At 44.2% G+C, this 14,985-nt stretch overlaps 2 protein-coding genes across 2 annotated transcripts; one reads left to right on the top strand and one right to left on the bottom strand.

Annotated features, from left to right (window-relative positions):
- Positions 1–1,352: 1,352 nt before the first annotated feature.
- Positions 1,353–11,961, bottom strand: zdhhc8a (zDHHC palmitoyltransferase 8a). Its single transcript, XM_079290108.1, has 10 exons — positions 11,846–11,961; positions 5,440–5,561; positions 5,192–5,349; positions 4,543–4,715; positions 4,333–4,435; positions 4,052–4,143; positions 3,830–3,959; positions 3,616–3,730; positions 2,846–2,958; positions 1,353–2,726 (listed from the first exon to the last, which is right to left on the bottom strand). The coding sequence occupies exons 1-10, from the start codon at positions 11,947–11,949 to the stop codon at positions 1,428–1,430; spliced, it is 2,409 nt and encodes an 802-aa protein (XP_079146234.1). The 5' UTR covers positions 11,950–11,961; the 3' UTR covers positions 1,353–1,427.
- Positions 11,962–13,659: 1,698 nt separating this feature from the next.
- On the top strand, positions 13,660–14,754 carry ora5 (olfactory receptor class A related 5; the record flags this gene model as incomplete). The annotated part of the gene is made up of 1 exon (XM_079289364.1): positions 13,660–14,754. The coding sequence occupies one exon, from the start codon at positions 13,660–13,662 to the stop codon at positions 14,752–14,754; it is 1,095 nt and encodes a 364-aa protein (XP_079145490.1).
- Between the last annotated feature and the right edge of the window lie 231 nt (positions 14,755–14,985).

A 14,985-nucleotide genomic window follows, 5' to 3' on the forward strand; every position in this document is an offset into this window, starting at 1 on the left:
TTCACTACCCACCTGCTAGGTTAAGCGCAACAATAACTCACGTGACAAAGCTCCAAACCTCAAAGTGTCAAGCCTCGTCATTTATTGGCAAAACAAAAAATGTGTGATTGTCGATCACGGCTCAAGGTAATTAGAAATATTTCTGTCACAAAGCCCCTGAATGACTCACGAGCCTGTCGTTAGACTGAAGGCCAGCCAGAAGAGCAGACGTGTGAAGCTGTTTGAAGAAGAAAAACACAGAATGTAACCATGGATTCCTCATCTGACCATGAAAAAATACTTCAAATACTTCTTCTCTTGATTCAATGAAAAAAGGTAGAATGAAGATTTATGCCTTATGCGGTTTTTATATTATTCTTGATTTCTCTTATTATTTGAATGTGAACTGCCTGCAGTGATAATAAACATTTGTGTGAAACCTTTTGGGATATAGGTCTCACTATAGCGCCTCCCTGGTCTTTTCCATTACTTGCAGTCCTTGACATCAACAACAACACGCTGTTTTCTGACATTTTAAACAAAACCAAACCAACCACCTTCTCAAACTGTTCACTAGAGGGTGCCACACACAAAATCAATGTAAAAACTGTCATTGCAGAACTAGTGAATCAATGCCCCAGTGTTATATTTCATTATAATCCCCATTACAAGTCATAATTTCACCAGCAGTATATCATCACTGCTATGCAAATGTATGCACTGCAGCAGTTTTAAATGGAATGAAAGTGCATTTAGACTATCTCCATAAAGCATGTCATCTTTTGAGTTATGAGCAAAAATGATCTTGGATTTGGGAAAGAAAATGTAGCGTAAGTTTAGTATCTTTGAAGCAAGATTGATAACCGACAATAAAATGCTTTTTTTCCTTTGGCTGCTTCGAACAGCTGGTGTCTTCAATATGTAACAATCACAGTCACAATTTCATCAAACTCCATTGTAGCCCTGCACATTGGTAGCCATCCACACAAGAAAATAACGGAAAAAACGGAAATGAAAATTACAAAATAAGTTTATTCATATAAACAACTACAAAATTCTATTAAAATGGGTATTTTGCGGCGGGAGAAATATTAAATGATATGGTATTACATCGTGTCACAAAAGCAATATCAAAACACATACAAACAGATAATAAGTTAATATGTATTCTCCACATAGCTCTTCTGCTTCGACTGAGTTTATAGAGCTCGCTCTGTCTGTAAGAGGAGGCACGACTATCCTGAGATTCACCGTTTTTCGGATTTGTCAAACTTGCATGACATTTTCAAGAATATTTCTAAGTTCATCCAACACTGTGTATTCTCCCTCCCACACAGTAAAGTCCCATATGGCCTCGTATTTACAAAGTATTTTGGAGCTGCGAAGACTGAGACTAACACTGCATAGATGATTCATTCACACCATCAGAGACATTGAGTATTTTTTTATTATTTCAGGGCTCCCAGGGTGACTGAGTCCTTCCCCTCAGAGGAGTATGGGAGCGAGGATCGTTTCGCGGTGCCATAGGAGGCGTACGAGGGGGCGGAGGAGGTGGAGGAGGAGGGTAAGCGAGGCAGAGTGGCTGTAGAAGAGGATGGAAGGGGTTGAGTCTGTCTGTCAGGATGGCAGTAAGCCGGAGAAGAAGACCTGCCTTTGCTTTGCAGGCTGCTGCTGCTGCTGCTCTGCAGAGGAGAGCTGGACGTTTTCGGGCCTCGAGTCAGAGACGACGTGGAGGAGCTGGAGAGAGGTGAGGTCCTCATGCCATAACCGAGGATGCCTGTACTCATCAGGAACTCCCTGGAGCCGTAGGCTGGAGGAGTTGGTCCACGGGAGCCCGGAGGTCGGATGCTGTCTGGTGGTAGACTCCTCCTGCTGGGGATGTCATAGATCCCCACATCTGGGCCATAGAGGGCCTGGGATCTGGCTTGGAGACGCAGCATCCTATCCCACTCCTCCACCTCTTGTCTCTCGTGGATTGATGCCATGATGGTTTTTGAAAAGTCATAGCGTACAGCTGCAGACTTCTGAGGCGTCAAACCCTGCGGGCCAAGATCGCGAAGGCTGTCTCGTAGACTTTGAGAGGTCTTATCCCGCATCGTCAGACCTGGAGGGCTGAGGTCTCGTGATGTTACGCTTTGGGATGTGAGGTCTCTTGCCATGAGCCCTTGAAAACCGGGACAAGGGTCTCTTTGAGTGAAACCTTGGAAGGAAGGTGAGGGCTCCCTTGAGGTGCGGCCCTGAAGAGAAGGTGAGGGGTCCCGATGCTGAGGAGACTGTCTGGTGACGCCCATAAACACGGGACTGTAGCCGTGAGAAGGGGGCCGCTGCACCACAGACCCATCTATGCCCATAGCCAAAAAGTGAGAGTGGTAGCCGACTGGAGGAGCCCCTCTCTGAGCCAGGAACTGAGGCTCTGCAGGGTTAATGAGGTTATCATAAGTGAGGCTGCTGCTGCTGCTGGGGTTGGCCAGCAGGCAGGAAGAGCTGACGGTCCCCGGTGAGGGATTGGACCCCAAACCGTCACCATGCATGGCAGGTAGCTGGGATTTGCTACCGTGGCGATTGCTGTGTTTGAGGGTGAGAGATCGGGTGTTGAGTGTCAGAGAGTTGAGCTGCAGCGAGCTGGAGATGGTGTTGGCCTGGACAGGAAGGCTGGCCTGCAGGCTGCCTCTCCCAGGGCTTTGTTTAGGGTCAGAGCGGACGTCAGGACCTTTGTTGTTCCCTTGCTGCTCTGATGTCTTCAGCAACTAAACAACACAATAAAAACCAGACAGAAATGTCCATCAGACAAGGATCAAAACCATGACTTGGATAATGAGGCTCATGCCCAAACAATATAACAAATTAATATCAGACTGAAAAGCACCTGCTCTGGAGGAATAGGTGACGATCCTCTGGATATGGCATCCAGGACAGGCCGGAGCTGTGGCACAGTGGGAATGGATACAGGAATGATAGTTTTGGTGTGGTGTCCCATCTCTGGAAGAGAAAACACTTTGTGGTTAAGGTACGGATTACAGATATTCTATATTTTTCTTACTGTGAACAAATTCCATGAAGAGACCAAAACCAATGTTGAATTATTTGGTTCCATGGGTCCCTACTGAACATGTAAATCTTTAAAAAGCAAGTCACAAATAGAAATTGACATTTTTTAAAAGGCTCATTAGCAAACATGACTCAAATGGAGGAAATATTGCATTTGTTGGGGACTACTTTCAGCTGCAGTTTAACACTCATTTGGTGCACTAGTCAGTATGTAATTACAGCACCAGGACATGTCTATGTGGGATCGACTCAAAATAAACTGCAGTGCCCTCATTGATAATGAAGGAACATGTCACCCAGTGCAACTGTGTGGCTCCTTGATGAGTTTTTGGTAGTTTTTGGACAGAAATGGCACACAGCAATAAGTGCTATCCGGTTTTGGCTACACAGACAACACTTGTCTGTAGGATCATTGTCAACAACCAATAAGTGAAGAAGTCCTTCAATAAGTTTAATTGACTCTGCTGTCTTATGGAATTAGATGTATCCTTGATGTTGCGGCATCTTTGTCACTATACAAGGATGTATACTGTATAAATATGTGGTTGGTTATCACAGTATATATATACTGTATATGTGTCATCCTACCATCCATGACAGCCAGTTGTCTTTTCAGCTGACCGTGATCTGGTTTTGGTGGCAGTGCTGGGGGACTTTGCATTTGTTTGATGTCCGACAGCTCGACAGCTCCGGCTGACGTTCGCTGGAAGGAGAAAAAAAACAGAGATGCATGAGGGATCTGATCCCTTGACAACTGAGGTAACAATCCTTCGAATTTGGCATGTAATTTGTTTTTGCGTACTTTATTTTGGAGATCCTGACACAGTATCCCATTGTCCCTGACTTTCATTTGCCTCTGCCTGTCAATCTCTGGTCTAAGGAACGGAGGCTGAAGGTGGATCACTGTTTTCTTTCGGGGCCTCGCTGTGTACCTGGTGTCACATGACAAACAGGGTGTCGGCCAGTGAGATATAAGGCTTCCAAAAAAAAAGATGGTGGATTAGGAAGAGGAAATGTCTCTTACTTTGGAGAGATTGGGCTGCAAACCAGATACTCCAGGTTGTTGCAACAACCTCGCGTGAAAGGATTTACACCTCCTTGAAACTTCCCAGTTACCTGTGGGATCATGAAGAGATTAAAGTAGACCAGGATATAACTCATTATTGTACAGATGTAGAAAAAAAGAATACATTTAAAAAAAGCATGTGTTAGGGAGATAATAATAGACCATATATCAAAATAACATAATTGTTCAGTCTTATCGATCTAATTTATTGATATAGTTTTCAATCAAATCAAACTGACCTGTTCATTGGTGGTGCGTCCTCTGGACACCAGGTAAAAGTGGAAACCAGTGAGACCCAGGACCGGGAGAAGAAACAGCCCTGATATACTGATCACTACCAAACTGCACACACTGTTAAGGAAAACTGCTTCCAATTGGTCTCAACTATAACGCTTTAATTTGTGTTCACACGAAGAAACGCACAGATACACACGTGTGTATAAGGATACGTGACAGTGCAGTGCAGCTTCCATAATCCGTCCTTGTGGTGCAGGACATATATGAGTCCGAAGGTGAAGACGCCGATCATGTGAACCGTCAGCGACAACAGAAACAGGAAGAAGTAGCGGTAGTTTCGCCTCCCGATGCAGTTGTTCACCCAGGGACAGTGATGGTCAAAATCCTGAGGGGTCATTGTGGGAAAAGAGAAATCAAATTAAAGAGCCAGAAAAAAAGAAAGTGCATGACACACTGAGATAACAACTCATTTGCAGCACTGAAAATCAAGCATTTGTTGAAAAATGCTTTCTTAATACGTTTAGTCCAATGCAGTCTGAACCCTTTTTCAAATTGTATTTCTACTGAGGCTACCAGGGATCTGAGAAAAGGATGAACCTGATTAATGAGATCTCTCTCCCTCCATCACACTCTGTCCATCATTCACGCTGCAGAAATCCCCTTCATTGACTTTCCCCACACGCAGTGCTACCCTCATTCACAGCGCTATACTTACTTGTATCCCCCGATATGTCCATCCACGCTCTTATCACTCATTATCCCCATTTAAAGTGTTTTGTTTTCTCCCCTGAATGTAGTGTTTTCTTACTTAAAACTGCTGATGCCACGTCTCTTCTCTTTAGATTGTGTCCACGCACTAACCTCCACACAGTGATCACAAACGCTGCAGTGGGAGCAGCGCGGAGGCCTGTAAAAATGACACGACGCACACCACTTCATCCGCACCTGGACGCCCTTCACATCCACATTCTTATACAGCGGAGCACGGAACTCATCGTCCTTGTCCTCGTCCTCGTTGGCTGGGGAAACAAAAATGAATAATGAAACTGGTAAAAAAAAAAATAACACGAATTAACAAAGACGAGTCCAACATCACTTTGATCACTAACCCATTGGCAGAACACCAGCATCCATAAAGGTTGCCATGGTGAAGTTGGCCAGCACAAAAAGGAAGAGGATGGCACAGCATGGCGGCACAGCAGGGCAGATGTTTACAGCCAGCCACGGGCATCTAAATATACAAACACAGGAAGAAAAGAAATAAAATGATAACACATTTCCTGTACATGAGTGTTTATGCGAAGCAGAATTCCCGTTGTAAAACCAAAAGGTTTTATACTTATGTATCCATCCCTTGTGTTGAGTTAACACAGATCAAGGCTCCAACAAAGATTTGAAGGGATAATCTTCATCCCATTTACTCTGTTGGGAGCACTGGATCCCAAAAGTAATTGTTTACAGTGGAAGATAAGCATGTATTAGTGTCCAACAGCGCCCACAACCAGGGATTAAATGATGGGGTTTCCTGCAGGCACGCACCTCTCTGATCCGTGTCACACAATGAGGCAGATCTGGACACTTCAGGGCTGCAACTAACTATCAATTAATTGTTGAATCTATAAAATGTCAGATAATAGTAAAAGATGCCCATCATATGCTCCTCATTCCCAATGTGATGTTGTCAAACAAACCCAAATATATTCAGTTTACAATGATACATAAAACAGACAAAAGATGCAAATCTTCACATTTAAGAAGCTTGAATCAGCAAATATCTGGAATTTTGCCTCATAAATGACTCAAACTACTCAATTAAAATGCTGTAAATGTATTTTCATCTTCATATATCATTCAAAAAGCTGACAAAAGACAGGTCGTGTCTGCTGGTGGTTTAGGATTACAGTCTTGTTGTATTACTGTTGTGTTGTGAAAAGCCTTTCAAAGATTGTGTATGCTGGGGAACGTTTGTTTGTGTAGAGCTGAAACTATCAATTGATTAGTCAAAGCAAAATGCCAAGAGAACTAATTGATTAATTGAGAAAGTAAAAAGCAGATGAATCAACAATGAAAATAAATCGTTAATTGTAGCCCTAGGTTCACAAGAATTACAAAAACATCGGTTTGAATGAAGTTTGCACATCATTTTGCATTTTTTACCACAGTATCGAGCGTGTTCCGTCTTTCTAATTGGCCCAAAATCCTGGAGAACAATCGTGTAACTCTTCCACAGACTCGGTGTGTGTGGACGTGCTAAATTACAGTGAACTGAATAGTATGATTATATCTCTTCTGTGTGAGATTAGAGGGAGGGACAGTGTAATCAGGTTACAAAGGAAAAGAGTCACTGGATTATATTAACAGTGTTTGATTGAACATCACATGTTTAACCTACATATATACTGTCTGGGAATGTTCTATTTCAATGATCACATTTTACAGTTTTGGGATATGGTCTCAATATAGGTAAAGAAAAACAATAATCATGTACCACATGGCACCAGTATAACCAGTCTGCTTCTATTGTTCATGCCTTATTTCATGCAGATATGACTCCGTGGCAAAGTAAACCGTGAACACAAGTGAGTGATTAAACAAAAAGTATTATCGAAAGTGAAAAGACTGTGAAAATTAAGAGTAATCTGCCTCAATTATGCACTTCATCCCAGTGAGGCTCCAATCCCCAACCCCCCCCCCCCCCCCCCCCCCCAACTGGTTTCAGGCTGTGGGGGAGGGGTCCACCCCCTCGAGAGGAACGCCTGCTGATGCCATGCCAACTGCAAACCCAGTAATCCCTGGATTATGATCTCTGGATTATAGACCATTTCTGTTCCGACCAGTGCATTGCGGATTCCTCACATTAGATGCTCAACATACAGACTGTGCAGTCACCATACATCACACTTTACATTACTATACACTGGATATCATGACAGAAATCCAAAACATTCACTACTGGTAGCCCATACCTTCAGGTGCCTCCCTCTGAGAACAGATTATGAGAATAACAAATGGAAATAGGACAATAATTTCTTTGTAGACTTGGAACAAATTTAGCATAAGGAAATTATGAGGAGGCAGTGAATACATGAGAAAAAGATTAAGGAGCCCCCCCCCCCCCTCTCCCGAGGATGTGTGTCAAAGTTGTTCTCAGTTGACATGGTCGTGTTTGACATGCGATTAAACTATCGCAGCTGATCAGAATCATTAATCTGTGTAACTCGAGCTGGTTCGTTAAAACACTCCTCTCATTATTCTACAAAATATCGAAAAAATGAATCATCACCCTGAGTCTATGAAATAAGAGTTATTCCTCTTCCTCCTCTCCAGATAAGACGCTGTCCTCTGTAAGTATTTTCGAAACTATGACAAGGACTGAAAATACACACGGCTGCCCTTTTTCTGTTGCTTGTATGAATTCCAATAGTAGAAAGTCACACACTGCTGTATGTGGGAGACTGTGTGTGGGAGTATGTGGGAGATTGACAGGATTCACCTTTACAGACTGTTTTAAACCACCGCTTGGCACAAAGGAAAAACAGGAAAAAAAGAGAAATGGAAACATTGGAAACGCCACATAGGCAGAACTGTATATGTAACCGTATGTACAGTTAGAGATGGTTCATCATTGGTTCACCTGAGAACAACTCGTCAATTCAGGTCAATTCATAAAATATTATGACAGCTGGTTCAACCATTTTGCATGAAACGACTTACGCAATGAGCGAATGCCTCGATGATTTGGAGGGTTAGACCATTCAACAGAGAACCGGTTGAATACATTTTGATCAGCATGACATAAGCAATTGACATTGTAGGGAACGGCAGAGAATCGTACACAATCATTTGTGCGAATGTGCCGAGGCCTTTGCAATTTGTTCAAAATAATGAGAATGCGCTGCACGTGATGTGGAGGTTGGGACTGAAAGGGACTGAAAGAAAAACGGTATTATGACAAATGCAATCTGCTGCAAATAAATGACAGGGCTGCAAAATGAAACACTGAAGGCGAACTGGGAGCCTGTAAAAGTTCATCTGATTGATTTTTTTTGTGGACCGGATTACAGCGTGGACGCCTCTGTGTGGACGGCGAGCCGCCATCATCGGCCTGAGGCCATCTGGACCGCAGCGAGGGACAGTTCATTACACTGCAGCGCGGCAAAGACAAGCCCCACCTAATGAAAACAGCCCCGGCGGAGCTGTATTAAATCACACAGAACAGGAAGCTGCTCTCGCAATCTGCACGCCGCCCTCGTCCTCATAGTGGGTCAGTGGCACAGCAGACGACCCGCACAGTTGGTCAAGTGACAAAACTTTAGACAGATAACGCGGTGTTGCTAGCATGAGTCAGTTCACTGAATCAATGACTCTTCTCTATCTGTGCTACTGTTAATGTGTGTATGTATATATACAGTCTATGCTATATGCAGTGTTAGCATTTAGCAATTTGTAATTGCAATTTGAAGCCACAGCGGCCGGTGTTCAGTGAAGGCTACATCGTCTCGCTTCAAGCGTTTTAACTTAAACTGCAACTCCGGTACAATATTTCACATGCAAAGAACGACATTCTAACCTGTCGGCAGTTTTCATACTTCTCTTCAGAAGAGGTTTTACTTTGCAAGATTTTCAAATCCGGGCCGAGTGAACCGTAGCTTAATGATCAAGGGATGTTTTTCTGCAGCCTTTGTGGGGCGTAGGCGACCAGCTTGAGTTTAACAATGCACAAAACATTAAAGCACGAACCCAAACAACAGTTCATGGTCAGAGGAACAAAAGCAGGAAACCGGTAACTGATGAGTTTTATCAGACGAAGGGAAGCAAAACAGCCTCCAGAATAAAGGTCGGAGTGGAAACAGAAATGGAAGCATGCATTAGTAATGCACACACACACACACACACACACACACACACACACACACACTTAACTGGGTGAATAGTAGCAGATGAAGTATGACTTTAAATGGCACGGTTTATGCCTAAATCTGAGGGTAAAAGTTTTATCATCAATATAAAAAGTGACAAAACAAAAGCCCACAAGGCCTGGCTGGATGGCATTCACTTGTGTTCCCATGATTCACAGTAACCGGAGAAAAGGCCAAGGCGGCAGATGACAAGCGGTGTCCCTGTGAGTCAGTGTTACCCAGGCGGGGCTGAACAGAGCGTGGCACCTGTCCATCTCTGCTTTTATTATTATTTTATTATTGGTCAAACATGGCAGTCGACGGCGCTTCTGCCAATTTTCAGCAGGATGCTGATATGAACGGCCTTTAGGTCTACTGTACGTACTTCCAGACTATAAGGGCAAAAGATGCTTGTAGGGACTCACTGGTCAGTCAGACAGTGAGGTTTTCTTTACTTATACGTAGATGGGGTTTCAACTAGAACATGTTTACATGCTGTTAAAAATAAACTGTTTGTCTAAATATACCTGTTTCTACCCTCTGTCTGAAACGCTGTGTTTTAGCACCAAGCCCAGTCTGTGAGAAATGATGGCGCACCTATCTAAAGGTAGTTCTCAAGCCGCGGTTTGGAGGTCTTCGGGTTAGGGGGCGGTTTATCGGAATCGGAATGTCTTGTTGAATCACATGTTTCTGATCTAGGCTGCCCACAAAAAGAACTGACTGGCTTGTCTTACTCATAGTTTGTGGGTTGGTAGGCGCTCCGGGTACCCAAATGTATGCACACAAGCACTGGAAAAGGTGATTATTTTCAGCCATGCGCTCTATTCTACTGGGCTGTTATAATTAAAGAGTTTTAGATTATAAGGTAATTTCAGCTAAAATGCAACCCCGGTCTCATGAGAAGCAGCAGATTCATCAGTTGTTCGTTCAATCATTCGCAGCGTCCTGGTTTTGCTGGTTTAGCATTGCGGCCTCTTCTCAATCTCTCACGTCAGCAGGTCATTGATTTTTCCTTTTCTTTCACAGAGTAGACGGGGTTCATCAGGGGTTTCTCTCCCTTTTCTGGCCCGTGAGCCCGTCTTTTCGTCCCAAAGGCCTCATGATGACTTCAGCATTTAGACAGCAGTGAATGAAGAGTTAATGTGTTTGTATACTATGGAGAGAGCTCCAAATGGATTAAAGTCATTTCATATTTTAGAAACAATGCTGTAGATCAATACCTAACCTGCAACCAATTCTGTACAAAACACCTCAACGTAGAGAAACATTTTAGATATACTTCTCCCATGGTAGGGTATAATCATACCGTATAAACGAAAGACTAGATACAATTTCACTTAAAACATGTTTCAACAACCTAGGGCTCATATTTCTGCTTTTATCTATAACTCTCAGCTTTATTTTGTCACTAAAGAAATGAAAGAGGAAATAAGGAAAATGTAACAGAAAAAATTAAATGAATGAATGTGTATTTATAATGAAAGTCAGTGAAGCAAATATCACATATCAAAGATCACAGACTCCATTTTCCCAGATGGGGGGAGGGGGGGGGGGATCACATGGCATTCGCAAGAGGACCCTAATCCCCTACGCCCAATCTGGTGTCAGAATTCCAGTGGAAACGGTGCGCTGCTGGAGAATTCAGGAGAAACTAGGACAGATATGGCTACGGAGGTCAAAGGTCACAGCTGACAGACATAGAGCTGATTAGGTGGGAGCCTTGAAACTGTAAGTCAACACTGGATATCAGAGTGGTTTTCATATTGAAAGGATACTTTAATATCCGACACTGGTCTGCTTGTTTGTTTATTTTTTTTCTTTGTGCTTCTTAATGTAAAGCCTTTAAGATATGTTGATAAATCTGACATGCCTACAGTCGTCATTCAAATTGGATTACAGCGTATTATGGGATATTATATTTCATTTTTTCCTGCAAACCAGCGTTGGCTTGAGTGCAGTCGTTTCAGCCTCCCACTAGTTCCTCACAAATAGGTCAAAACAAGGAGGCTAAAATGAACCATTTCAACACTTTTCACCAACTGTGAAACTTCGTTTTCAGAACAGGTTGTCTTATCTCGACACAAAGAGTCTGTATTTGATTTCTTCCAGCTAGAAATGAAGACACACGTGGGTCATAATGACACTTTGACACGTTGATTGTGGGTGGCTTGTGCCCTAAACTGTGTTTACACAGTCCTTAGGGTGCCCTGGGCAGGCACGCTAGTCCAGACAGAGCCAACCAGGTCAGATGTTAGCCACCCCGGGTGGGTCAGCCAGCAGGGTGAAGTCAGTGGAAATGAAGAAGACACGGTGCTCTTTTTGTACATTTCTCCTTCAAATAACGGTTTAAGCGGCTTTTTAGGATTTGAAAAATCAACAAAAAGTAAAAAAAACAGAAGTTATATTACAATATTCATGTTAATGACAGCCAAGAGAAGGAGAAGGGGCCAACATTATTAATTTTGCTCATGCAAACATTCAGAGGAAAGAACAGGCTACCTGATGCATGGCGGATGAGGGATGGGGGGGGTCTGGATGATTTAGATTTTTTTCTGTGGAGCAAAACCAACAGTGCATGTCACCAACTTTTTCCTTTTTTTGAAGGGTTGGCACTTACGTGAAGACGAAGAACAGGGAGGTGGAGCCGACCAGGAGGAAGGCGGCCGTGCACACCGGGATGAAGGCGCCGGCTTTCAGTGAGTCGGCGCCGCTGACTGGCATCCTGTTCTCTCCGCGCGCATCAGAGTCTCATAACGAAAGCGACCGCAAACACACCGCGCGCGAGGAGCTACCTGTCTGTGTGCGTGTCCCCTCTTTTCGGACTAAGCCCCGCATCAACCTCAGAGCGCTGGAAAATGAAAATCATAGTCAAAAGGGAGGCGGAAAAAAAAAAAAAGAAATCCTGAAAGCCAAAACCCGCAGCGGCAGAGCTCAGTCCCGCACACCCCCGTCCTGTCCGTCTGTCCCGCAGCAGCAGCAGCAGCAGCGCACAGATGCCGCCTCTGGTTTATCCTAAAAGGTGGAGCTTTTACTCTTGAATCACGTGGAGCACTACTACGCTAAACTGAGACCACCCCCCCACAGCTTATCTCTCCTTCTAAAGAATTAAAATGGTCAGCCATGTCCATTGTTGTCCATATTAGCAAGACATTATATGGTAATCCAAAAATAATCAGATTATCAGTATCAGATCACCGACCGGTATTTTAAAAGAAAAAACACTTGTATTTTCATCTCAAATCTCCACATATTGGTTTTAAATTTCAGGTTGTGACTCATGTTTTTATGAGTGGTTAATGGGTGACATAAGATATTAGGTTAATTAAACCACACCAGCATGATTTGCTCTTATTATTTCACCTGCATGAGCTCATCTATCGTATTAAACACATATGAAAGCAGAAAGCCACAACATCAAATTTGAAGATATATTTAATCGAATGCATGGTGACGACCGCCTCTTTGTGTATCGCATTTTAACGTTAATTAGAGAAAAAAACATGTTTGACCCCAGCTTAGTGAGAACCCCGTGACACTGTAGTCATTGCAGTTGAGCAGTATAAGTATTGGGCGTACGAATGGACAATAAATTAAATTGGAGTGCCCAAATTGATTAAAAAAAGCATCATTATTTATGGTACGGCATCGTCACAGTCTAGTTAAAATTGAGAATCAACAACATGGTGAAAGCTTCAATAAATTCGCTATAAATTGTTTTCAGCTGAATGTAGCTGTGTGCAGCACCATTGCCCAAGAAAAATAAAAGAGTCAATCAGATGAGAAAAGCAGAAATGTATGTCGCCACCAGGGCGTTAAATCAAGTGCTGCTGCGTGGAGAAATAATGGGCGATGACGTCATTTTTCACACACACAAAAAAAACTGAGTTGAGATGAAGTTAAAATCCCATCTGCATGCAGAAAGTCCACTCCGTTTTGTCATATTTTGCAAAGAGGAATAAACTTAACTGCACAGGAGCGCATGCATAACAATGGTGCAATGATGGAATTGGGTGTAGTCTCCTTCAAGACATCCTACTGAGTGGAATCCAATGAGTCTTTATGAAGTGAAGTAACATTTAGTTTGAAAATCATCAGAGGACTCGGAGCTTTAACCGCTGGCTCTCCAGGGACTCTCAAGAGTTGCTCCGTCAGATAACACACGATAGTCTATTTGAAGTCAGGGGAAGCTCCATGGGAGGGCCCCTCGTTGGAAAGATACACCTCCAACTCAGCGCGACTGCATGATGAAGGCTCCCTGAGGAAAAAGAAAATAGTGAGACTATTAAAACTCTACAGTGTGATTGGGTCCGGCCTCTCACCCTCCTCTATAAAACGCCCAAAGACCAACAGCATCCCACAAAAGAAGCTCTGGAAACTGCGAGACCAGTATAGTGACAAACAACTGAAGTCGTCCCCTGATCTTGTGAAACGATGGACGCAGAAGAGTTGGTTGAGTCCATCATCAGAGGACTCATGTTTCTGGCAGGGATCCTGGGAAACAACTGGCTGGCTATACGCTCCCTACCCGGGCACAGATCTGGCCTCCGCACCAACGAGGTGCTCTTCATCAACCTGGCCGTCTCCAACCTCATCACCAACTACCTGGTGGACCTGCCCGACACCGTGGCGGACTTCGCCGGCCGTTGGTTCCTGGGGGAGACCTTTTGCGGCGTGTTTCGTTTTTGCGCCGACCTCTCGGAAACCAGCAGCATCTACTCGACCTTCTTCATCAGCGCCTTCTGGCACCAGAAGCTCGTGGGCTCCCTGAAACGCGGCGGCGCTCCGGTGCAGCTGGACAGCCTGCGCTTGGTGGGCTGTTTGCTGGCCGGGAGCTGGACGGTGGCGGTGGCCTTCAGCATCCCGCATTTGTTCTTCGTAGCAGTGGAGGGCAGAAACGAGAGCAAAGAAGACTGTGTGGACGTCTTCCCCAATGAGATAGCGAGGCAAACCTATGAAATCTTGTATTTAACGCTGGCTAACGCTCTCCCCATCGCTGGGTCGGTGTTCGCCAGCGTCCAGATTATCATCACTCTGCTCCGAAACAAGCAACGCGTACAGGGTCACGACTCTGACCCTACCAAGGAGACGGTTAAGGATGAAAACAAGAGCGCTGAAAGCAGAAATGACAGATTAGTCAGCGCCGTATCTGGTCCAGGCCCCTCAAAAGATGCAACAGCTCTTTCATCCCCAACCCACATTTATACGGGCATGCCCGCTTCTTCTTCATGTCCGAATGGGGGGCCATCAGGTCGCAGCTCCCCTCCACCAAATCTTCCCAGGCCCAGCCAGATGCGAGCGAAGCCAGGCCCGAGCACTCAGGTGAGGGCGGCCAAGAGCGTGGTAGCCGTAGCCACCGTGTTCCTGGTCTGCTGGCTGACTCATCTGCTCCTGCGCATCACCAACAACATCCACACCTCACCCTTGTTGGTGGAGGTGGCCAGCTACATCGCAGCCTCCTACACCTGCATCATCCCCTACATATTCTTGTACGGAGTGAAGAAGCTGTCTTGCTCGTGCAAAAGGTAGAAATGTGCGCATCACAGCCAAGATCTGTCAGAACTGGCTGAATAAATAAAAGCATCCATTACTTGAAGAAGAAACTGTAGAAGAGATGGAGACGAACTGGTCTTTAGAATTACGTTACAGCTTAAATGATTAACTTTTGGGGGTTTGGACTGTTTGTTAGACATCTTAAAACATAACGTTTAGGACAATTTGATGGGCTTCAATACATCCTCGTAAAATATATAAATAGAA

Source organism: Melanostigma gelatinosum (genome assembly GCF_949748355.1).
Source record: "Melanostigma gelatinosum genome assembly, chromosome: 18".
Classification (NCBI taxonomy): domain Eukaryota; kingdom Metazoa; phylum Chordata; class Actinopteri; order Perciformes; family Zoarcidae; genus Melanostigma; species Melanostigma gelatinosum.